The sequence below is a fragment of the Dermochelys coriacea genome, chromosome 1 (assembly GCF_009764565.3).
Source record: "Dermochelys coriacea isolate rDerCor1 chromosome 1, rDerCor1.pri.v4, whole genome shotgun sequence".
NCBI classification, from domain to species: Eukaryota; Metazoa; Chordata; order Testudines; family Dermochelyidae; genus Dermochelys; species Dermochelys coriacea.
The window spans coordinates 343,455,280-343,481,760 of record NC_050068.2 but is presented as its reverse complement, the minus strand read 5'-3'; the positions used below and the strand labels follow the sequence as shown (position 1 = coordinate 343,481,760).

The window sequence follows — 26,481 nt, the reverse complement described above, 5'->3', positions numbered from 1 at the left end:
TATTAAGAGCACGGCGATCACAAAAATACTATTTGCTAAACAGCATTACCTGCAGCCTGCCTGCTGGGATAATCATGCCATGTAATTAATATTTTGAGCCTGTTTCATCACTGCCATACTTCAGATTTACACCACTGATATTTAATGGAGTCACAATGATATAACACTGAAGTGATGCAGCGGTGAATCAGTCCATTGATATTAGACAGATTAAATTTTAAGAGCATTTCTCTAGGGCACATAAGATAATTCATATGTAGTCACTCAGATTACTATCTGCCCCCAAAGGATTATCTAAGCAAAGCTATTATGTCTGCGTGACTCAGAGGAACCAGAATCCTTGCTAATATAAGTTATATGTTTTAATATAGCAGCGACAGTTAATATAAAAGCATTATGTTGCTCTTTTTGATATTCATGGACGGCTTTCCATCAAGCAATGCACAAGATGACGCCACATGTGTTCCTTGGATGGGCAGACAATTTTTGTTGGCATATCAGTTACATTTGCAATCTGGTATGCACATACCGCCTCCCCTTATTCCATAACAGTTATCTCTAACAAGCCATCAGTGGTGTTAACAACCCAAAGCGCTTACCCATATTTCTGTCTTCCCATTAGTCTTCTTGCACCTGTCCGCCAGTACGTTGAGTTCGACCGTGGTTTCTGAAACCATCTCCGCGCTTTTGTCTTTCACAACAATATGCATGACCCTACCCTTGTTGATATGGGCATCGAACGTGCTGTTCCAGGGTGGGTACATGGTGGGCTTCTTTTGGACGTACACTTGGCCATTCTCTGTTAACAGAAAAGATATTTAGACATATCGGGATGTCCCCCTGAGAGGATGCGACACAATGGGCCTGATTCTCATTTATGCCAAGGTCACCATGCAAGTGAGAAGGGGCCCTTGAACTAAATTTAAATATAATTTGTGCCCACTTAAAGACCTCTTTATTCCACCACAGTGATGTAAAGTGACCTAGAGTAAATTAGAATCAAGTCCATTAAAAATCAGTGAAGTTACACTGGTGTTAATCAGCGGTAATGCAGTTATGAATCAGGCCCTCATTTTGTCTTGGTCAAAATTATTTTCCCAGCATTCCTGCCTCTAAACTTCTTTGTCTTCCAAGATGAAAGCAAAACAAGTAAAGCAATTCCATGGTTATTCACTCTGAATCCAAACAAAGAAACTGGGGGCTAGATCATTTCTGTGGAGGAAATGAGACCGGAGTCAGAGAACCTAGGCTTCTGTGGGAGGATAATCACTTGTTTCCCTCACAATTACTCCATCAAGGCTAGAAACACTGAAGAAAATAGGGGCAGGAAAAGGTGACATAGGAGACACAGGTGCTGACTTCTATTTTTCCCGATGGGTGTTCCATCCCCACTCTGCCAACTTTCACGTGGTAAATAAGCACCCCGACTTTTACAATGAGCCAAAAATCAAGTTAATCCCATTTCAAAACAAGGCCACAACAAGCCAATCCCTAAGAACCCCAACACTCTAGGTCACTAGATACCCCCGGCGTGCAGTCTGGGACTGTGGTGGGCCCGCTGTGCACCCTGACTCTCTCCCGCCCTTGTCCCTGCTTGCCCCCCACTTGCCAGGAGCTGATAAAAAACAAGAAGCAACAAGCTACAGCAAGCAACAAGCTACAAGCCAAAAACTAGCCAACAAGCAACTCACAAGCCAATTACGCCAAAAACAAGTGCAATTTCTTCATTTTTTCATGGGGTTGGCATGTCTGCTCTACGCCCTGAGGCCCTGCCCCTACTCTGTCCCCCTCCCCAGAGGCCCTGCACTCGCTCCACCTCCTCCTGCCCCCCCCGCTCCATCCCCTCCCCTGAGACCTGGCCTGCCTGCCACTCGCTGCTCTCCACCCACCCCGAAGCGCCTCCCGCCAGCTGCTGACCAGCTGATCAGCAGCCCAGCCAAACAGCTGTGGCTGGTGGGTGCTGAGCACTCTATTTTTCTTTCCTTGGGGACTTGATCTTTGGAGCACCCGTGGAGTCAGCGCTTATGATAGGAGACACAACTTACTTGGAAGCGAGGTATCTTTGAGGCCTACCATAAAACTGCCCAGCCAGTCCCAGTCATACTTCCCCCCACTCTTTAGTCCAAATCTCGCCAGACTCTCTGTCCCAATCTACTCCTTTCCTTAGATCTGGCTTTTGCCCTCCGCATTTGAATCAGACAGTTTCCTCCTCCACACTGCCTGGGTGCCAGCAGAAGGGTGACCGAGAGGACAGGAGAAAGGCTGCTTGTCTTCAGTTCCAGGGCCCAAACCCACACGGACTTGGAGCAGCTGGGAGAAGCCATTACGAGGAAAGCTTTATTCCCATTCTGACCATACAAATGAGAAGAACCTCCCCCATCTTTCTTAGTATTATACTGTCAGTTTTACCATGTCAAGAACTTGGACTCTTTACTCAAGGTGAGCTCTGTTTAACAATAACCATCCTTAACTTTTCCTCTTATACCATGTTAATTTAATGGAATAAGAAAATTAAAAATATAAAGCATGTTGAAGTGCATTGTGGGATAATAATACTGCCCTTCTGCTGAGCGTTAGCAGATGATAGAACCCTCCAGGTTGGTTTCCCGTTGAAGGAAAAATCAATGACGCAGAGCAAGGGGGTGTATCCTTACTGTAACTGGTTTATTTACACAATATACACGAATCAATGAACAGAGGTAGTCACAAACGGCATGCAGGAAAAATCCTAGTTTCTGAAATCTCCACCCAAAAACTAATACCTGGTTCCCACAAAGCAACTCTGCACCAAGTATTGATTGGAGTTAGAGAAATAAAAGGCAGAGAACAAACACTCTTGCTGTTTGCAACAGATTCCTTTCAAATAAACTATGTCAAAAAAACTAACAACAATACAGCATTTCTTCAAAGAATACAAACTGCTTGCATGCTGAGTGTAATGGTGCCATCTGATGACTCCCTCCATAGCAGTAATACTTTACACTTCCATAGACTCTTACTTCAGACAATCTACAAATGCTTTATCAATATTCATAAAAATACTTTCACAACTTCTTTATATATCACACAGAAGCAATGGAAACCACAGCACTGGACTGGGATTTAGGAGACCTGGGCTCTATTCCTGGTTTAGCCACTGACCTGACGGGTGAGCTTGGGTAAGTCACTGCAGCGCTCTGTGCCTCAGTTTCCCCATCTGTGAAATGGGGATAATGATACTGACCTCCTTTGTAAACTGTTTTGAGATCTACTGATGAAAAGCGCTATGTAAGAGCTTGGTATTGTTATTAATTATCATCATCTTCATCATTATTTTCAGGTCACCTTTAAATACTTGCGTGTGTGCAACCAACTGGAGCCAGTTTAACTAAAGGTGGTTTTATAAACCAATTTGGTGACATTGGTATAAATTTTGGTTTTGAAACTCTTATTTTGGTTTAAAAGTAGTTCATTTTGATTTCTCTTAATCCAGTTTAAAAAAAATGAATTAATTGTCAGTGAACCCCTCTTAAATTGAGTTAAATGTGTCTTCAAGCAGACTTGCACCAGTTTAACTAAATCAGTTTGCAAACTGATTTAAAGTAAACCACTGCAAGTTCTGCATTCAGACCAGGTCTTGAAGGAGCAGCATTTTAAGGGAGCCCATGCTCCCAGGAAAAAGAAACTCACCCCGCCCCGTCTTTTCTCTAAGGGTGGGTAGAGGCAAATGAAGGAGACTGCGATCTACTGTTGATTGGGGCTTGGGAGAGAACCAGCAGTCTGCCACCTGCTGCTGTTGGAAGGAAGGAGCAAGAACCAGATGGGAGGGAACAGAGTATGGGAAGCACATGGAAAGCTTTTAATCTCCATTCCCTATCTGGCTCACTCAATGACAACAGAAAGCTGCCTTTATTGATCTTTTCCATCTCCCCCACCTTAGGAGTCCACGCCCTCGGCTCCCTTCCAGCAGCTGGATCACTGGAGAAAAAGGCAGAGAAGAGATGTCTCTTACTGTACTTGGTGCTGCTTCCCAGTGTGACCTCTGCTAGGATGCTGCCTCTCAGCTCCCTGGGTCTGTCCTATTGGCATATCACCACAGCATGATCCCCACCCCTGATTTCACTAAGGAAATAGAGACAAGGGCTGGGAAAAGAAATATACAGTTTTGAAGGAAGGATCTGGGATCCAGTCCCAGCTCCTTGTATGTGTCGAGGTTTTATATGGTAAGGACCAGATCATGAACCCTTTATTCACACTGGCTTATTTACACTATATACACCAGTCCTTGAACAGAGATGGTCACAGATGGTATGTTGGCAAACCTTGCTTCCTGAAATCTCAGCCCAAACTCTGATGTGTTTTGCACCAAGACTTTAGAGAAATAAAGGCAGAGAACAAACTTCTTACGGCTTGCCACAGCTTCTGCAAAAAGAATCTGTATCACAAAACTAACAAGACAGTGTTTCCTCATCTGAATTTGGACTTCTCGTATAAGGGTCTCCCAATACGAGTAGAGGTTGCACCACTCAGTCCAAAGTTTGAATCTCTACATGGACTTTTTCGAAGTTCAATGGAATTTGGATCTAGATCAGGCCCATCTCTGCAATTAAGGACCATCACATATTTAGTAAATGTGTGGTTGGGCACATTTTACTCACACTTGAACACTGTATATATGTAGATTTTTGCAATTAATATACTTAGATAATTGTCTGTGGGCCTAATTCATCCCCGGTGTAATTCCTGGTTTGATGGAGTTTCGCCAGTGATGATTATGGCTCTCTCAAATAACAGGCTTGCTTCAAGGCACAAGCTCATAAACATGCATCCAGTATCTTTTGATAAAAAGTTGCACAAAAAGAAAAGCAGCTGAGTGCAATATAAACTTCCAGATGTCACTGAAAACAAAATTATAAACAGGAAGAGCCATGACTTCCTCACTGCATCAGCTACACAGCTACCAGACTAGAGAAATCAATTTATCCACGAGACACAATCATTTGCAACATAAATATCTCAGTTTTCAGTGCCCTGGAAAATATATGGCTAAAATAAACAAACACTGGGATGGTAATGAATTGGCCAATGCATAAGGGCAAAATTCTCTCTGATGTAACTCCACTGAAGTGAATACAGTTATATCAGAGATTCATTTACCTACATGCTCCGGAAAGATGAAACAGCATCTGTCTTTCCTGTAGTGCAAGGCTTTCTCCTTGGCTGACAGTGTCTCTTGATCAGTGGGACTGCATATAAAGTTCAAACACAGTGCAGAATCTCTCATGAGACAAATGGCATCAAGACAGGTGTTAAAAGGGCATGGATCCAGGTGGCCCATTAGATCCAGAGCAGCTTTTAAATGACAGATTTTTTTATGCCTCAAAGGCTCCTATGATATCTGAAAAGGTTTCTCTTCTGTAGTGAGCTGCAGTAGCACTTCCAACCACTTTTATTTTTAAGAATGGCAATGGCCTTTGATTAAATACTGTGATTCCTTTGTTTAAAACAAACAACCCAAAAACCTTGCCTAAAATTACAAAGTGCAGAAAAAACAGCATTCAACAGACACAGCAGTGAAAGATGACACCAATGCACGTTGCAAAGTATTGAAGCAGAATCTCCTAGCAAAATGGCTCCAGCATAGAGGACCTGTTCTAAAATCTAAGGCTCTGTGACATAGCAGGATGGAATCCAGACCAGTGGGGGGCCCTATAACTTTGGGTGCCTTGCAATGCCTTGCTGCTGTAGCCTCCAACCTGGACTGCTCACAAACAGCTGCCAACACGTAGATCACTCCCAGATGTGTTTGTGTAATTTCACATCACCAGCCTCGGTTATACTGCAGGATGACCTCAACTCACTCCCAGTCCCAGATTTTCCCCCTGAAATGTATGTCTTGTACTGCCCAGCCCTCTCCTGGACAGTCCAAATATAAGAAGTCTGTTATTCCTTTAAGAGAATAATATACAACAGCTTATTACCTGAAACAGAGTTACCCAGACACTTTAATTTAACTATGCTGGATTAGATAAAACAAAGTTTATTAACTACAAAGAGATAGATTTTAAGTGAGTATAAGCCATGAGGCATAAGAGTCAGAAATGGTTACAAGAAGAACAAAGATAAGATGCTTTTTAGTGCCTAACTTAACAAACTAGATAAGATTCAACCAAATTTCTCACCACATGCTTCCAGCAAGGTTAAAACTCTTCAGGTCAGGATTCCTCCCCCCAAAGCCCAATGGCTGTTTTCCTTTGTCTTCTTAGGTGTGATGCCAGGGAGAGACAGGGATGTCTTGGGGTGTTTGCCCCTCCTTTTTATAGTTTTTTAGCCCCTCTCTGAAAAGCATTTCCAGCTGAGAACCAGGAGACAGGCAGTCTGCTGGAGGAAGGCCACTCCATGCTGTTTTTTCGCTGAGATGCAGATCTCTTTGTCCCTGTCCCCTGTCTTGCCAAAGAATGGTCACTTGTTGACACCTGGCTGGGACTTCAGCTTGCTCTTTTTCTTAGGGAAACTGGTTTAATCATTCTCTAGACTTATCTGGGAAACCTATTTCAGTCATTATTTCAGCTTATGTTCATAACTTTACATATAATGTGGCTATATGCACTTTACCATGCGATTACTGATCAGCAAGTGATGAGTTTTCAAATTATACTTCACAAGGCATACCTTGTACAAAGACTATTACAATAGCGTGTAGGGTGTGAACACAGGGGTGTATTCCATCACAGGCTCATTCCATCATGATATAGCATTGGACCCAACTAACAAAAACAAATACATTTAAATAATTGAAGTTTATAAAAGAAACCAACAATAGCCAGAAGTTCATTGAGCATTCCCTGACCTGTAGTGGCAATTTAGCATCTTTTCCCCATAAAAGCCTTGGAGGTAGTGTAACGCGAACAGATCCCGGGGATCTCTGGAGCTCAATGCATGAGCCTCTACCGCATGAACTAAAAACCAACTGGCTGTTAGCTAAGTCTGTAGAGCAGACTCATTAATCTCTCTCTCTCAGTGGTCTTGGTGCCACTAGATGGGAAGAACACCACACCCAAGAGGTGTGTGGGTTACATAAGCATGGTCAGAGCATAAGGCTAGGAGCCAGAATTAATAGATTTTATTACCAACTTTGCAACTGATGAACTGAATCTCCTTGAGCATTTCACCGAGCCCAAAATTTTCATGCTTGGGTGTCACATTTGGGCACCTAAATAAAAACAACCTGATCTTCACAGGTACTGAGCAGTAACAACAGCAGCTCCATGAAACTTTCAGGAGGGAATTGAGTCTAAACTGCATCAGAAGATAACCAGGGCTCAGACATCTACCAAGTCAAAGGACATGGGAATCTAAGAGGTTTTTTTGTTTTCCATTCCAACAGGTATATGCTTGAAGGGTCTGCACAACTTTACTCCTGCCTGCATCTCAGATCTTGCCTCTTATCATGTTTTCTCTTGCCTCCTTTGCTCTGCCAGTGATGCTGTCTATCCTGAATGCCCCTTTATTTCCTTTTCCCACTCCTGGCTTCATTCCTTCTTCCATGCTGCCAGGTCACAGGGCATCAGATCCCCACCATCTTCTCCTTCTTCATCTCTCTCCTAAAAACCCATATCTTCAGCAAGGATCTGAGACACTAGCCAACTAATAGATGCCCTAACATCTTGGAAGACAGGTTGTATAGGAAATGTACAAACTGAGATTTTCAAAGGGACCTAAGGGAGTAATGTGCCCAGATCCCACTGAAATTCAATGGGAATTGAAGCCCAGCTCCTCAAAGATATTTAGGAACCTAACTCCCATTGAAATCAGTGGAAGTTAGTTGCTTAAATACCTTTAGAGATCTGGGCCCGGTTGCTTAACTGCATTAAATAAACACATTCCATCAAGTGCATTTTGCCTTATCTGTGCCTATTTTTAGATTGCAAGCTCTTCTGGGCAGGCTCTGTGTGACCTTTCCCCGGGTACCCAGGGCTGTAAGACACCTGCTTCTGTCTGCTTTTAGTGTGAGGAAGTCTCGTCTGTGCCTGCTGGGGGGTCAGCTCCCCAGCCCCAGCAGCCACGGGCAACACAAGTGCTCCCTTCTAGGCCTACACAGGCCCTGCTGGCACTCTGCAGCCTAGTGAAAGGTACACTATGGTCCTGGAGCCCTCCGAGAATCCTCCTGTTCCATTGGACGCTTGCAGGGTTCCCAGGTCAGCTGCATCCAAAGGAACAATTTGCCTCAGTTTACCAGTTCCACCTCAGATTACTGCACCTCTTAACACACAGCACTTAGATATGTTTGCAGTGAAATTAAGTTTAAGTTTATGTAACAAAGCAGAGATAGTCAAGTAACAGCAGTATTGGAAACAAATGGTTACAGAAAAGTAAAACCATAGGACGCATTTTAGAACCTAGACTTCGTTGACTAGATACGTGCCTGCCTTGTAGAGCAATGCTCACCCCAAGTCCTTTCAGCATTTGCCAGCCACTGTGACCCCACTTTCCTATAACAAACATGGTGTCAGCTTGCCTCCTCCGTGAACAATCCTGTGTGCTTCTTTGTATCCCTAGCAGCCCTTTGTCCTTAGTCAGAATCAGGACACACCCTGCTGTTGTTTTGTTCCCTGTACGTTTTCTTTCTTGTAGATTTCACAATTTTTCCACTGATATCTGGGTTGTGTGCAAATAGGCAACCGTTGTAAGACATACAATATAAATATGGCCAGACACAGTGATGAGAGTCTGTTACCGCCTGCCTCAAAGGAACATGTCCAAGGTTTGTCATCTCCTGGTGACCTACCTTAACTCCCAGATCTTCAGAACATAATTTCCAGTATGGATATATATCTTTGTCAATATTGTCTGTGTATACATTTTGCAATGATTATGCCGACCAGTGGGCTACTGACTCTCAGTTGAGACTTCACATGCCACTCTTTGGTGAACAATAATGCACATATTTGACCCAGGGAATCCCTGGAAAGCCCTGGGCACCCCTCTGCCAGTTGGCATCAAGTGATCCCTCAATCACAGTCTGTCACTATTTGTGTCCAGCACAGAGCCGAGAACATTGTTGGGACTTAATGAACAATAATCTGTTAAGCGAGGGACATAACTTCAGAATCTTCTCTAATGGAATAAACCAAGATTCCCCAAATTTATTTTATTCCCTTCTAAACTGACAGAGGCTGAAGTCTAAGTTGTGGCTCCTTTAAAGGATTCACTGAAGAAGAAGACACTCTGGCTACGAATAAAGCTGAACTAGAAAGTATTGCTTTCAATCGAGGCTGTGAGTTTTAAGATCCTAAGGATCTGGTGGCATCCATTGTTTTCCACCTAAATGGATTGATATCCCTACATTTTCCAAAATAATTTAAAATATATTATGAAAGGGTCAATTTTAACACTGTATAAACAAACATAGTCCACATTTTCTTAAAAAAACCCCAAAACAACAAACCACAGTCAACCGTTGAAATAATTGTTTTAGAAGTATAAAAATTTGCTTTTACTAACTGTGTAACACCCTGCAGAGCTTGTGATACAAAGAGACTCCTCAGGTAGGTTGATTTCTAAGACAGTCACATGAATTATTATTATTTATTATTGTAGCATCTCAGAGCCCATGTCATGGACCAGGATCCCATTGTGCTAGGGCCTGTACAAACAGAACACAAAAAGATGGTTCCTACCCGCAAAAGCTTGCAATTAAGTATAAGGCAAACGACAACAGATGGATACAGGTGGATGGGGGAATACAAGGAAATAATGAGACAATCGTCAGCATGGTAGGTAGTGGCCAGCAATTAGTCTAATGATTAAAATAAATAATGGTCAAAGGCAACAGTAAATACAAGAAATTCTTGAACAATAATTATGACCCGATTTTTCAAATACTTATGGATGCGAGTAACTTTACACATGTGAGTAATCTCATTGGGACTCTCATTGCATCCGATGAAGTGAGTTGTAGCTCACGAAAGCTTATGCTCAAATAAATTTGTTAGTCTCTAAGGTGCCACAAGTACTCCTTTTCTTTTTGCGAATACAGACTAACACGGCTGCTACTCTGAAACCTCTCATTGGGACTGTTCTCATGCTTAAAGACGTGTGAAAATAGTTTCAGGACTATGGCCTATATAAGTCATTCCACTACCAAAACTGTAACAATGTGTGCATTTGGAGCTGGAAAACCAGCGGCTACTCCAGTGTTTTCTCTTCATATCTAAGTGTAAACCTCCCTCAAAAATATATCTTACACCAGATCAGTGATTACGGTAAACAGTTCATTCAATTTTGAACTATTCTGCCTGTTTGAGAGAGATTTCCCAGGCGTCTTCAGACAGAGAAATGGCTGCTCCTGGCCGTATCTCTAAAAATGGAATGAACGTTTTAAGTTGTACCACTGTATCTCAGAGACACCCAGGCAATTTGCACCTAATTTGAATAAAAATTAAACAAAGTGACTTGGCTCAGCTAATTCTGGAGCAATACATGCTGGGATCTATAGCCTCAGCACCCAGGAGCCCACAGTAAAGATGAGGGCTTTTCTAGACTACCTTTTAAAAACTTCATGGTCTTGAAGGCCCCAGTGAGCCCAACCAAGCTGTGCATGATAGAGGAATTATTCTACGGAATACAATCGTTTTAAAAATTTGTTATTAAAAGATGCTATGAATGCTTATAAGGATCTCAGCCCACGTTTTACGCACAAGTGGCAATGCAGAGAGGCACACATCTATAACAGCCACATAACATGTATATCTTAGCATGTATATGCTTACCTGATTCCTCTGCTTCTTTGACCATCACCGCACAATAAGGATTAATCACCTCCCCTTGCGATGGCAGGTAGGGGCCGCTGTCATAGTTTGATAAGCCAATCCGAAGAAAGGGTGACATGACAGATCCTGTGCCGAGGAAAAGAGAAATGATATTTGGGGGAGTTGAAAAATTCCCTTTGTTTTAACTAGTGTTTGATCACTGGTAGCTCGGGGGCAAACTCGCAGCTATTTATCCATCCGAACTGGGCCTCTATGATTTCCTCTTAGAATCATAGAATATTAGGGTTGGAAGAGACCTCAGAAGGTCATCTAGTCCAATCCCCTGCTCTAGTCCAATCTTCTGCCTAGCAAGATGCTGGACTAGCACAAAACTGCCATGAGGCTACGCATGAGTGAGGTAATGTAACCTGATGTGTTGATTTAAACGCGTGACTTAACGGGTCACAAGGCATTTGCTGGAAATGCACTCAGCTGGCTTCAGAGTACCACTGATTCAACCCCAGCTCCCATATAACCACACATTGGAAGTACAGCAATAGCGAAACTAAGGCATATTCATGGGATAACCTCTCCTGTAGTTTATGTGCAGTCACACGCTCACAAAACGGAGCATTTTGTGGGGGGACACTGAGTTTTGGGAACACCAGTCTATTGGAAACCTGCAAGTGAAACATGACGCTGTGAAAATTGAAGAGCTATTTATGTGCAATGTAGAAATGATGCCAGGCATCCAGATCACTGGGTAGCTGACACTTATTTATTGGCCAACCTTTGAAGCAAAAATTTTGCTCATTGGATACAGATCTTTCTGAAGGGCCAGGAAGGAGAACACTTATGGAATCATAGATTCACAGAAATGTAGGGCTGGAAGGAACCTCGAGAAGTCGTCTAATCCACCCCCTGCACTGAGGCAGGACCAAGCAAACCTAGACCTGACATATGTTTGTCTAACTTGTTCTTAAAAATCCTCCAACAATGGGGATTTCACAACCTCCCTTGGAAACCTATTCCAATGCTTAATTATCCATATAGTTAGAAAGATTTTCCTCATATCTAACCTCAGTCTCCTTTGCTGCACATCAAGTTATTGCTTCTTTTTCTACTTTCAGTGGACATGGACAACAATTGATCACTAACCTCTTTGTAACAGCCCCTAACATATTCAAAGACTGGTATCAAGTCCCCCCTTGGTCTTCTTTTCTCAAGATTAAACACGACCAGTTTTTTTAACCTTTCCTTATAGGTCAGGTTTTCTAAATCTTTTATCGTTTTTGTTGCTCTCCTCTGGATTCTCTCCAATTTGTCCTCATCTTTCATAACGTGTGGTGCCCAGAATTGGACACAATATTACAGCTGTGGCCTTACCAGTGCCAAGTAGAACAGGACAATTACCTCCTATGTATTACATATAATGCTCCGGTTAATACATCTGAGAATGATATTAGCCTTTTTTGGAACTGCATCATACTGTTGACTCAGACTGAATCTGTGATCCACTATAACTCACCAGATCCTTTTCAGCAGTACTAACTAGTTATTCCCCATTTCATAGTGTGCATTTGATTTTGCTCCCTAAATGTAGTACTTTACAATTGTCTTTACTGAATTTAGTTTTGTTGATTTCAGAGCAATTTTCCACTTTGTCAAAGTCTTTTTGAATTTTAATCCTATCCTTCAAAGTGCTAGCAACCCCTCTCAGCTTGATGCCATCTACACATTTTATAAGCACACTCTCCACTCAGTTATCCAGAGTAATTAATAAAAACATCAATTATTTCCAGATCCAGGACAGACCCCTGCAGATCCCCACTAGATATGGCCTCTCAGTTTGACAGCAAGCCATGGATCACTATTCTTTGAATATGGTCTTCCAGAACAAGCTACATCCCTCTATACCAATATTCCAGTCATGAGATTTATTCCACCAAGTCTTTGTGATGCCAATTAAGTCAGAGTTTAGCTTAAGTACAATACTTCCAGTTCTTCCTGTTTATTCCCCATGTTCTTTGCATTTGTGTTTAGACATCTAAAGCCTGGTCTACACTACAGAGTTAGACCGATGCAAGGCAGCTTACTCCAACTTAACTATGGAAGTGTCGACATTTAAATTTCGCCCCTGCTGATGTAACTGCCCCACTATGCCGACATAATAACTCCACCTCCACAGGCGGTGTAGCGTCAAGGTTGATGTAGGTAGGTCAACACAGTGTCAGTATAGACACTGCATTGCTTACGTCAACTGTTACTGGCTTTCAGGAGTCATCCCACAATGCCCCACACTGATGGTACAATCAATACAAGTGCTCCTGGTAAGGATGCGCACTGACACAAGGAGCCAAGTGTAGACACGCACAAGCAATGTAATTACTGAGGCAACTGTATGCGGATTTAAGTTAGGTTGTGTAGATGTGACCTAAGATACATTAAGCCATTATGAAATACCATACAGCTGAAGAGCAACTTTTTTGTTCTCCTATTATAGCTCTTCTACTGCTTGCAGTGAAAAGATATAGCAAAGTGATAATCATGTCAACAGAATAACTCTTTATTTACAGATTATTGGGTGCCCATCATAGTAATATCTAGGTCCCATACAAAGAGTAAAAGCTCACGACTCTGGTCTGGCCCCTCCAATATCTCCCAGTCCACTTCAGCTGCCAGTTTAAGACCCTATATCTAGTTGTCAGAGCCTTTAATGGCTCAGGTCTTATGGACATAAGAGAATGAATTTCCATCTATGAACTGCCTAAAACAGTGTGATTCTCTGGGATAATGAAGGTCACAAAGCCCAGTAATAAGCGTGTCAGAGCTGGAGGCAAAGCATTTCCAGTTAAGGGGATCTGAACTTCTACAAGAGATTAGCTGAATCCAGAGTCTGATCAATTTTAGAAAACACTGAACAACATTCACAAGAATCACCACCACATCTCACTTATACACACAAACACCCTCTCCCGAACAGAGCATTTGATAAGCTGAAACGTAAGAAGTGCCAGAGACTGTATGAAATTCACTAGGAACTTTGGCATTGCTAATCTATTTTTGCACAGAAAGTGCTCAGATACGGTCATGGGCAGCAGTACAAAAGCCTAAAATAAACAGAATTGACACATACGCACTGTCCACAAATGGCAAACCCTGCCTGTAACCTCCTGCTGCCTTTTGAACTGCTTAGTTGCAGCATCAATCAACACATTGCCCTGTGCTCTCAAGGCCAAACCTGGCCTTTCATGGACTATGAGTGGAAATAAATCTCACAGTCCAGAACTGACAGCTGAGATCACCCAACCACCAGTGCTCCCACAGACTGACAACAAAAACAACCCATCTGACCTCAAAAGTCATGAAGGAGAATAGGGTAAATAAAGACATTTTTCTTACCTGTAAATGGAATTTTACTGATAGACAAGGTCAGTCTCTAACTAGATGGGTTTTCCTTTTCATCACATCTGCAGAAAACATGGAACAATGTCACTGCTGTCTCTCATCGTCAGTGCTCCTGTGGCTGGACTGCCTTTAAAACTCAGGGCTCTCTGTTTAAGGAGATGGGAGAAAGGAGAATGAATTGGGGGAGCTGGAGCAAAAGCGTGTCACAGCCACTTGCCAGAATGGCGACCGTCTTACCAGGCAATTTGGAGAGACAAGATTCCATCCCCCCACGCTGTGCAGAAGTAGTGGGTGACTGCAACAGTCAGAAGGAGTCTCTGTAAGTGCATGACTGTGCCTCACAACCCTAGCCTCTAGCAGGTCCTCTTGCCATCTCAATATGGTAAGACCCTCTTCTTCCTGGTTTGGAAAATGAAGACAAACACCTAAAATCAGGATTGGGGTTGAAACAAGATTAGGGGCAAACGCTCCAGGCCTGATTTTTCAAAGGCACTTAAGACTCACAGCTTAGCATCTGTGAAACGTGCTCTTTTCTTGCACAGGCAATAGGGTGTGTTTATTCGCTGCTAGATCTTTAAGGGGTTCGTCAAGGGATTTCCTCAGATAAATCTCACCAGCATAGGGACAATCCACAAGCTTGGTGTTTGTGTGAAGGTTCTCCTCCCAATTTTAGCGAAAGTGCCCTGGGATCTGCAGCTGTTGTAGCTGCTAATCTGCCTGAGACACAGATTTAACTCTATGAGGAATCATGCAGGTGTAACGCCAACAGACCCCAGTCATCAGCAGGCAGGATTGAACCAGGGACCTCAGTGCATGATCCTCTATAGTGTGAGCTAATAGCCAACTGGCTGTTAGCTAAGGCTATAGAGCAAACTCATTAATCTCTCTCTCTAAGTGGTCTTGGTGCCACTAGATGGGACAGAGCACCATACCCAGAAGGTGTGTGTGTTACACAGGTACTTAGGTACTATGTCTAATACAGTGGAAAGCCTTTGGATATCTTGAGAGAGGCCTCATGCCTCAGAGAAAGAAAGCACCATAAGCTCTTCATAAGACACCAAGCAGTGCACTAATGATGGTCAGACTGTGCCAGGTGAAAATCTGAAAGCTCCTAGGGTCACTTCAAAAGACTACCCACATGCTTCTCTATAAGATCTCAGTGTGTGATGTTGCCCGCAAGTGGGAGAAAGTATTTGTATCTGGAGTATCTGAAAGTAGTTTCTGTACTGCAGAATAATACAGGGAATTAGCATCATCCATCTCCTCAGGTCTTGGGTGATATACCTCTGGAGTTAGCTTCAGCAACTTGGAGATACATCAGTATTAGAAAGATAGGTCCTTGAGGGAAGCTGGGGAGGCCATCCCTATTATCGACTCAGACTTGGTTTGCAAGGCAACAAACAGGATGGGAACAGATATGAAGCAGCACCAAGAGCCCGGTGAGTAGCAACCCCCTCCAAAGTTACTTATTAGGAGAGGGGTCCATGATATTAAAGAAGATAGGGCATCAGGAAGAGTGCCTTAGCCTGGATTGATGGAAAAACCCAATCCAAATAGACAGTAGTCTCACCACAAGAACCAAATGCATTGTTCTTCTTTCTTTGTCTTCAACTATTTGAACATTTCCTACCCCCGTGAAATCAGAGGTCTAGCTAAACTGGGAGGGAAAAAAACTAACCTGAGGAATTCTGGCAGCAAGATTTAAATATAAATGCCTGTGCCAAGCAATGGGCGCCAGGGCAAGCTAACAGGACCCTGAAGACAGCCTGGGGCTGGCACTCAAAACGTCTGAAATCTTCTGCTCACGCCTGTTGAAATATGAAGTAAGTAGAAAACCATCTCCTTAGAGGTTGCCCACTTGGAGTGAGGAGATGAGTCTGTTGTATAAATAGCACAGTAGGAGTTTGGTTCCGCTTTGCATTTGTTTATACCATCAGTTCTCCATTTTTTTCATTCTGCTAATGACCTGGCAAGAGAGAGATCCCTTAATGGATATATGTCCCAACACCCTAATTCCCAACTGTTTGGCTCTCAAAACAAGCCACTCAGTGGACCCTCAGGAAGGGCCATGATCACCATTAAGTGGTCCAATGACCCCATGCTGAGCAGCACTGGCTTACAGTCACTGCATGATGGCAGGGGATGGCTCACTTGATGATTCCCTGTTCTGTTCATTCCCTCTGAAGCACCTGTGGCCACTGTCAGATGACAGGATACTGGGCTAGATGGACCTTTGGTCTGACCCAGGATGGCCGTTCTTATGATTAAAAAGTATAATACAGTACTTTGGAAATTTTTGAGCATGAAAATCAACAAAGCAGTCTAAATATTGTTCTATATCTTCTTGGCACAAAAATACCCCAAATGTAACTAAATCATTTTCTCAAATATTTAGAAAAACTTCACTTAGGTGAAAAGTATTAGGTTAAATTCATCACTAGTGTAATCCACTGAAGTGATGCAGTTACTTTAGCAATGAACATGGCCCATCATGTTGACAGCAAAGGTCAAAGTTTTTTAAAAAAATCCATTTTGAAGAGCTATAAGATCTCAAATCAGTACCAGACTTAGGGCCCACCCCTCATACACCATCAGCGTTAGGAACGAGGTCTGTATTCCACTAGAGAGTTGAAAACCCTTCGTTCCAATGGAAAATAGCATTTATTGTAGCCCTGGTTGACTGGGCAGTAACTAACCTTAACAGCATGTCACTATATTCTATTGAAAATAAATTTTAGAGATTCTTATCATATATATTAGTTATAAAGAACTGGAGCCCTGGATTGGGAATATGCAGGGAATTTCCCATAAGCCGACCATTGAAATGGCATGGCAATCAAGCAGTCATTAGCAAAGGAGAGAGGATATTTTACATGGCCGTGTGGGCCCTTTGCAGCTGAAGGAAACAGATCGTATCTGGGGGAGGTGTATCAGGGATCTGCGTGAGTCTTTTGTGTTGTGTGCACTAACTTTCTATTCCATTTCTTTACAAAGAACAGTAACTACAGGCTCACTTTTTCTCCCCAGTAAGACACAAAGAAATGTGTGAAGTGCCCACAGAAGTGTCTGGGGGAGACAGAGAGCAGGCACCTGATTACTTGATGAAAGCAGAAGCTATATAGTCCTGGCACAGGGGAGGGCTGGATGATCTAATGCTTTGCTTCATATCCAACTTCTAACATCCTCCTATTTTCTGTAGCTAAATGCCTATATAAAAACACTTCTTTATTAACCACTCAGAAAGCGTGAAGCTGGATGGGACTGGACCTCTGGCAGATATCGTGGCATGGTGCAGGAGAGCAGTAGATGACAGTTGCACCTAATGGCCCCCGTTGCGATACTAAGATGCAGCTCCTGCCCCTGAAGAGCTTACCCTCTAAGCTAACAAGGAAGACAGAGGGAAGGAAGCACCATAGTCTCCATTTCTCAGATGGGGAACTAAGCACAAAGGGATTCAGTGACTCACCCAACATTACACAGGAAATCTGTGGTGGAGTTGGGAATTAAATCCAGCTCTCATAGTAAGGCTATGTCACTAAGACACTTATATGGCACCTATCAACATGCTATCTGAGCACCTCAAAGCCTTTAACAAATGTATCCTCCCAGCATCCTGGTGAACTAGGGCAGTGCTATTACCCCCATTTTACAGAAGGGGATTGAGGTACAGAGAGACTAAGGGCAAGGGTGAAAGTAACTTAAAGGACTTACCAGTACACCAGAGTCCTGAGCGGGGGAGTGGCCTCAACTGGAAGAGGCGTGGCCTCAATTGGAAGAGGTAGGGCCTTTAAATCAAGATTTAAAGGTCCCTGGGCTCCGGTTGTGGCTAGGAGCCCCAGGGCCTTTAAATCAGCCCGGAACTACCAGCTGAGAACCCCGGGGCAAATTAAAGGGCCCGGGACTTCAGCCACCATGGAGCTCCGGGCTCTTTAAATCACCGTGGGAGCCCTGCCGCTTCTACCCGGGGCTCCGGCAGTGGGCTCGGGCAGTGATTTAAAGGGCTGGGGCTCCTGCCGCTGCAGCTGGAGCCCTGGCCCTTTAAATCACTGCTGGGGAAGCCAGACCGGACCTGCTTACTTTCATCTCTGACTAAGGGCCAGATCCACAAAGGAACTTTGGCATCTAAGTCCCAGTTTTAGGGACCACTGCAATCCACAAACCTCCCTCAGCTGCTGCCTAACCCGATGGGTGCCTAAATTCACTCGGCACCAACTTTTTTGTTATGAAAGTTGCGTTGGTGCCTACGTTTCTGCTTCTGAGCATAGGCACTGCTGCTCGAGGTAGGTGCCTTGGCCCGTCTCCTACCGCAGCCCCAGTGCAATCCTCACACCTGGGAAGATAGGAGGGGCAACACTTTCTTGACTATATTAGGAAGCAATACACTTAATGGTCTTAAGCAAATGAACGTGAACGGCGTGGAATGTACAGACTAAGGCCCTTATTCAGCAAAGTACGTAATCACACGCGTAGCATGGTTGACTTCAGTGGGGCTTAAGCATATGCTGAAGTGTTTTGCTGAATCAAGGTCTACCCAAGGGGAGATTTTAAACATTTCAGCTCTTTTTTCAGCAGTTTGTGGAGTGGATGGGATATATTTCCAGCCATATTGATATGGCATAAATTATCTCCCTTTTGCTGGCAAAACTACACAGGACCGGCCCATCACATTTTGGCACCCGAGGCGGGGAGCTCAAATGATGCCCCCCGTCCCCTCGCTTGGGCCGAAACTTTGAAACTCTGGGTCCTAGTGGCGCCCCCCACCCCCAGTCTGGCACCTGAGACAGCCGCCTCAGTTTGCCTCATGATAAGGACAGCCCTGAAACTACCGCTGGAAAAATCTGAGTATTTGTGCCTTTAGCTTTCTAATCTGTGACCACAAACAGATAGAGGAGCCGGTATTGTAGGTGAAAAATGTAACCCGCAAAGGGATGCTTCCCAGCTGAAAGACACTTGGACACATGCATAACTTTACACAACCAGGAGTAGTCCTGTGACTTCTGAGCTCCCGAACGGAATTCAACAGGATTACTTCCAGTGAATAAAGATGACCACATGAGCATAGACGCGGACTCCGTGCATGCTCCAGGGCTGGAGCACCCACAGGGGGAAAATGCTGGGTGCTGAGCACCCACCGGCAGCCCCCCATCAGCTCCCTCCTACTCCCCAGTGCCTCCCATCCGCCGGCGGGTCCTGCTGATCAGTGCCTCCCACCCACTGCAATCAGCTATTTCGCGGTGCGCAGGGATGCTGGGAGGGAGGCGCAAGGAGCGAGGGCGTGGCGTGTTCGGGGGAGGGGGCGGAACTGGGCAGGAAGAGGCAGAGCAGGGGTGGGGCCTTGGGGGAAAGGGTGGAGTGGGGGCAAGGCCTGGGGGCCGAGCACACCCCAGCACTTTGAAAAGTCAGCGCCTGTGAGCACGTTGCAGGATCAGGGTCAAATTTTCTCTCTCCCTGTCCTGACATTCAGTAGAGAACATGTTAGGAATTACTGTCTGACATACATAAATAATTCCCTTCTGTCATTTTCATTTTAGGGGTATTCATCGACTGGTATTGCAAAAGAGCTAAAAACAATATTTTTAATAAGAGAACATCTGAAAGCATTTTGAGTGAGACATTCCCTTTTTCAGACTGCCTTGTGCAGTGGGAGGAAGGCTGGAAAGGGAACTGGAATAGCTATTTAATTTCCCTTTTCTCCACAGCCAGCCACTGAATTTGCAGCCAGTGGCTTAGAGGGGGTGGAGGAGGAGTGAGAGGGAGTGGAGGGGAGTTGTCACTTCTGGGAATGTTACAGAATGAGACTCTATGTGGTGAAGACCTCCAAGAGGTTTACAATCAAATTTGATTTCCACACCTCGAGGATTCCTAACCCAGCACCAGGCAAACACCCCCACTGATCTGTATACAATTTAGCCAGAAAATACACTGAATGCTTCAGCCATGTGGAAAAGATGGTACAGGGTTCAGAGTAGCCCATTGCAGCATTCAGGAGATGGGTAATTTCCCTTTAAATGATTTGTGGATCATCTAGTGATACTCTCTGTGTTCTGTTTAGAGGTCTGCCAGAGCAGCAGGGTATGAACGTAGCTAGGCCTTACATGCTTTATAAGGCTAGTACACAGGGTTATTTGGACTCCACCATTCTCATGTGATGTCATAGAGGCCAGAAAGGTTTGTTAGATCACCCAGTGTGACCTCCTGTATATTACATTAATCTTATGTTAGTTGTGTGAAGAAGACAAGACACAGCACCTAGACTGAGCCAAATCCCCAGATGGGTTAAATTAGTTCCAGTGATGTTAATGTAACTAGGCAGATTCCTCAGTTGAGGACCTGACCCATGGCTTCAGTCCACACTACAGGTGGAGGAGAGACAGATCTCAGGGGTTGAACAATGGAGAGTTGAAGACATGTCTAATGGTGTTTGGGAGCCATAAAGAGACACTGAAAAGTTAAGGGAAGGATTAATACTCTTCATGCTCAAGAGATGGACTTCCAGCAAGATAAGGATTATTCCATGCAAAAGAGATCTTTCCCAGATGCTGGATACTTGCCTTGTTCCCTAATAGGCAATGGGAATATCTCTAGCAATTAATCTGCCTTTGGAGACCAATAATTTTTACGGGCTGGTTTGAATCCTCTGCTACTTCTGCAGACACCAGGGAGAGGCAAACCAGGAACATCAATAGGGGAATTGCAAAGATATTCAGTGACTAAAACCTTGCCGAATTCCCTGTCTACTAAGCAAGTGTATAACCATTTCTTTTGCCATCATTCCACGCACTGCCACCTCTGATGCACTACACACAAACACATCCTTACCTATTCAAACAGAAAAATGTACAAACGCTAGATTTACTTTCCTCTATTTCTGCAGCTTATTTTTTGCCTTTTTCTCAGATATGCATAACAAAAATTGACTGGTCAGATTTGCTTTTGTTTCTAGTTAATTTCACTTCCTGCATTAGCCCAATACTGCAACATCTGGGTGGCAAAAACTACAGGGGAATGTTTAATTGTCTAAAAACAACTATTTCCACTGAATCTTTTGATTTCATGGAAATATTTCTCATGGTCAGTTTTCTTCTAAGAAAATTTGACCCAATGGTGGATCTTTTCATAAAGTTTTTTAACAGCAGTTGCATTCCATATAGCGATGAGGGAAATCTCTTACACTGAGATACAACTGTAGTATCTTTCGTTTGTTTGTTGTCTTGTTCGTTAGCCTGGTGGTTCCTGTATTTCTATAAGATTTTGGTATTGGTTAACAGACTTCCTGCTGTGTTTACTTTTAAAAAAAATGGCACAGCTGGAGTTTTGCCTCAACCAATATCTAACCACCTTAAGTCAGAGTGGCATCTATTTCATAGCACTTCCTGCCCACATCGGCGTCTGTATTTTTTTTTCCACTCTCAATCAAAAGCAAAAGAAAATGCAAGAGGGGGTAAAAAAAATAAGATGGGCTTGATGTTTAAAAGTCCTCCATTTTGCAGGCCCAGTTTTGAACCCACATTTGATTCTGGACAGAAATATGGACCTCTAGCTCCCTGATCTCTCCCATAAATCAGGCACAGTAGTTAAATAATGGACATGCTTAGGGTGACCATGTATTCCTGAAAAGTGGGACCAAGATTATCACACAGAGGAACTAAAATCCATATTTTAGTACTCAAGTATGCTTATTTAGGAGCCTAAACTAGGATTAAGGAGCTTAATTTTAGGCCCTGTTTTAGTCTGGGAATGTCCCTGTTTTCAGGACCTGTCCCCAGTCTTTTGTCCCAGTTTTTGTAATGCCCTTGCAGAGTGGATACCTCAAGGTGCTGCCAGCCAGCTAGCTGATCAAATTGAAGCCAGACTGACAGAACACAGGGTCACCTCAAGAACATCCCCTAAAACTGTCATGTTCCATGCTCCCCACATCCTAGACCTTCCAGGAAACCTGCATCCTCTGTACAAAAGTCCTTGAACCAGCTGAGCATCTAGCCCAGTATTACTGAACACTTTTGCATTGCTGAGACTCAATTATACTATCATTTGGTACCTTTAGTCATTCATCCTTGTCCACTTTCACTTGACCAGGTACCTTGTGGTTTCATATCTACTCTCTTCAGCTAATTATCTTAAAGGCAAATGCATTTCTCTTGGGCCAGAGGAGCATCCTTTTGCACAACTCCACACCTTCTATCTCCGTCCTCAGCTAAGGTCTCCCATAGGTCTCTATTGCCCATAGTCTTGATTTTGAGCTCTCCTCCTATATCTACAAATCACCTCCACAAAGTTTCCTGGCAGCATCGCTGCCATGACATTGAGGTCCTGCCCTGTATCTGCATCTCCTCTTGTGTTATTATTGCAACGCCCTTCTCTCTGGCTTTCCAGCTCCCAAGCTCTCCAGACTCTAGAATTCCATATGCTTTCTTACATTCCTAACCCATCAATCCCATCCACCAACAACTCCATCGGTTCCCCACTCATTCCAGGCTCCGGTTAAAAATGGCATTCATTGTTTATGAAACCCTTTTGTAGCCCAATTCACAGCTCTCTGTCTAGTTAACACTGGCCTCCTTTCTTTCCCCTAGCAGAGTCTCACATCTGATCATGGCAGATCCTTCTGAACAACCTCCCTATAGCTCTCTGCTTTGTCCATTTTCCAGCTCATCTCAGCTGAAGAGATATCTCTTCTCCTTTATCCATACCCACAAATGTCTCTTTCTCTCCTTCTGCCATTATTTTCCTCTGTGACCTGAACTAAGTATGGTGGGATACAGACTGGATGAGAGGATCCAATATAAAATTAACTTCTAGGGTATTACATTCAGTCCAGGATGGTGAGAATTAAGCATTTTGTCATATTCCCTCCTAAAAGTGTGAGCTTTCCACAGGTGAGTTTCATCCTGTGTGAAGAACTAAGCAAAGATCAAGCAGCTATGACCTACTGCCAACTCGCAGAGAGGTCACTGCATGGCTGTGTCAGTCCATGGGCTAGAACAGCTTCCACTGCCCTTCTGTGTCCCTTGGAGGCACCGGATCCAAGCTGTCACCCCACCCCTACACAAGATATCTCAGGACTTTTGTGACATGAAGGGCCTTGCCCAGGATCTTCAGTATTCATCACAGGGTGAATTTCGCCTTAGCAGCACTAACTTACTTTACTTGTATAGTATGATCCCATTTTTACTGTACAATGAATTGTCCAAATAGCCTCTGTGGTTACTCACTAGAACCCCTGATGGTAATTGCACAGATGATCATGATGCACTCAGGCAATCTAGAAAGCGTGACTAGCTTCAGGGTTGCATTGCCTTCTCTTCTGGCTCTACACGTCACCTGGGCTTTAAAGTTGTTTTTTGGTCATGACAAAAAATATACATTTATAGTAAAGCAATGGTGCCTCACTACTGTGAGCAGAATATATTGAGTCAAACTTGTAAAAAAATCCCAGAAGATGTTTGCTCTGTAGGTCACAGAGGACATACGTTGCTATGAAAAAACCCCTAAAAGTCATTATTTTTAGATGAAAGTCATAGTCATGTCAAACGTACAGAGGTAGGACCAGATCTTGCAATGCATCCAGCCAGAGCTCTAGTAATTTCAGTAAGAGTCAAGCATGTGCTTAAATGCTTTCCTTAATGGGGATAACTTAAGCATATACCTCAGTGCTTTCCTTTATCAGGGCCTAAATGAATTAACTTATGTATTGCTTGGCAAGGTGGTGAATAAGATGAGGACATAATAATCATCTACAAATTTTGAAAGGCTACTGAGCCTGGTCTAAAGCCCATTGAAGACAGTGAAAGGCACCTATTTATTTCAGTGAGATCAGATTCATAAACACCAAGTTTCAGAGGGGTAGCCGTGTTAGTCTGTATCAGCAAAAAATAGCAGTCCTTGTGGCACCTTAGAGACAAACACATTTATTTGGACATAAGCTTTCATGGGCTAAGTGAAAAATACAGTAAGCACTGTATATATGAAAAGATGGGAGTTGCCTTACCAAGTGGGGAGTTAATGCTAACAGTATTTTTCACTCCATGCATCTGATGAAGTGGGTTTTAGCCCACAAAAGCTTATGCCTAAATAAATAAGTTAGTCTCTAAGGTGTCATAAGGACTCCTCGTTGTTATATACACCAAGGAAGTGTAAGAACAGATAGGAGGTTATAACTGGGAAACAGAACATTTACGCTGACCCTAAGAATGAATTTCTGGACAGTCAGATCTATTAGAGTGATGGAAGCACCAACACATTTGAATACAAATGGGACAATACACTAGAAAATACATTGTAGGGAACAATTCTGCTTAGGCAGGGGTATGGGGTAAATCACTGAACGAGTCTTTTTCACCTCTCGGACTTTGAGGATTCTAAGCATATTGGCTTAGGTGATATCTTTACTAATTGTTACAGTTTTCACTCCTATGGCAAGCCCTTTTTTTAATTTCCCTTTCTGTATTTTTAAATACAGGGGAAAAAATGAGGGAGACGGGTGGGAAGTGGCTGAAAAAGGAAGCTGGAGGGTGGGTGTTCGCTAGTTTACTGATGTGATAGATCTAAATAGAAACAGCGCTCATGATTGCTTTAGTGCAGGAGGGGAAGGAAAGGGAAAACCGTGGCCTGGCTAAATTCCAAAGCTCTGGCTCTTTTTCACCCTTCTGGGCAAATAAGGGTGTTTTCCATAGTAGTGCTTGGGCCTTTATTTGATTTTTACAGGCAGCTATAGTATGGCCTTGCTTAAATTCCATTCACACACCAATACAAATCTGCATAAGCCTCAACCTGTTCATTTTGCACTAAAAATATTGCACCTGACTCTCCTCTGACTGGGCCGATTCTCACCCATCATTGATTTCAACAGAGTTATTCCTGATTTACATAGGTGTAAATGGGCCTGATTCTCCTCTGATTTACACCAGGGTAAATCAGAGGAGAATCAGGCCCATTGGTGCACAGAAGAGCCAAAGCAGCATCATGCTAATGCAGCATGTTAAAAAAACCCACAAACACACCAAATCTATATCTTAAAATCTTGGGATGAAATTCTGACCCCATTGAAGTCAACAGGAGTTTTGCCATTGACTTTAACAGGCCCGGATTTCACCCTTGATTGTTATGCATTGTTTTATCACATGTGGTGCTTTTTAAAGGAAGAGGCCAAATTCTGAGTTCTGTCACAGCTGTATAAATTCAGAGCAAGCCTGTTGATTTCAGTGGAGTCCCTATAGATTTACACCAGGGAAACTGTTAGCAAAATTTGGCCTGGTACCATTTATATTTTTAATAGGTTAAAAATGAAAAACATCTTGCTGGGCAGGCTATTTAGAAACCTGTCTAAGGGCCAAATTTGGCTTCGCAGCTATGGACACACAACCTCCCATTGAGGTTGACGGGAGTTACATGTGTGTTTCTGACTGCAGAATTTGACCCTACATTTGGGTTAGGACAAAAGTGACACTGCATGACTGTGATCTTTTTTACATCAATCTAAGTTAGGAGCAACACCACCAAAGCCAATGAGTCATTCTGAGACCAGAATCAGGCCCATTGGGCCTTAAATCTACATGCACAGCTGAGTAAAGGTTACATGATCCACCCACATGTGCAATTTTCTGTGAGCCAAAGCCTGGTCCCATTGAATCGGTGGGAGGTTTAATATTCTATCCTGTTCTGCACAGGTTCTTATACTGTGTTCATCCATGTAGTGTCTGAGCATAGAATCTGGGAGACTTCAGTGGGACCATGATTTGACATTAGAAAGAGCTGCACTGTGGATAGGAAGTGATATATGATTATAATTAATAAAGGGGCTAAATCTTGTGGTCGTTATTCAGGGAGGAAATCACTGGAAGTTTGCTTGTGTAACCCACACACTTCCTGGGTGTGGTGTTCTGTCCCATCTAGTGGCACCGAGACCACTTAGAGAGAGTTAGAATCATAGAATATCAGGGTTGGAGGGAACTTCAGGAGGTCATCTAGTCCAACCCCGTGCTCAAAGCAGGACCAACCCCAACTAAATCATCCCAGCCAGGGCTTTGTCAAGCCTGACCTTAAAAACCTCTAAGGAAGAAGATTCCACCACCTCCCTACGTAACCCATTCCAGTGCTTCACCACCTTCCTAGTGAAAAAGTTTTTCCTAATATCCAACCTAAACCTCCCCCACTGCAACTTGAAACCATTACTCCTTGTTCTGTCAATGAGTTAAATGAGTTTACTTTACAGCCTTAGCTAAGAGCCAGTTGGCTTTTAGCTCATGCGATAGAGGCTCATGCACTAAGCTCCAGAGGTCTCTGGTTCGATCCCGTCCGCCGATGACCAAGTCTGTCGGCGTTACACTTGAATAAGGAATGAGTA

General features: G+C 43.5%; 1 protein-coding gene across 4 annotated transcripts in view; it reads right to left on the bottom strand.

The window, feature by feature from the left end:
• PRKCQ (protein kinase C theta) overlaps positions 1-26,481 on the bottom strand; it is a 96,585-nt gene that overhangs the window by 62,843 nt on the left and 7,261 nt on the right. For 2 of the 4 annotated variants that reach the window (XM_038386867.1, XM_038386868.2), the window contains exons 2-5: positions 14,376-14,537; positions 14,133-14,284; positions 10,752-10,877; positions 600-799 (exon numbers count right to left, since the gene is read on the bottom strand). In XM_038386867.1, the coding sequence (XP_038242795.1) occupies positions 600-799; positions 10,752-10,869 (318 nt within the window). In that variant the 5' untranslated portion in view covers positions 10,870-10,877; positions 14,133-14,284; positions 14,376-14,537. Of the gene's footprint in view, positions 1-599; positions 800-10,751; positions 10,878-14,132; positions 14,285-14,375; positions 14,538-26,481 lie in introns of those variants that run through there. The other 2 variants (XM_038386866.2, XM_038386870.1) reach the window with 2 other exon arrangements.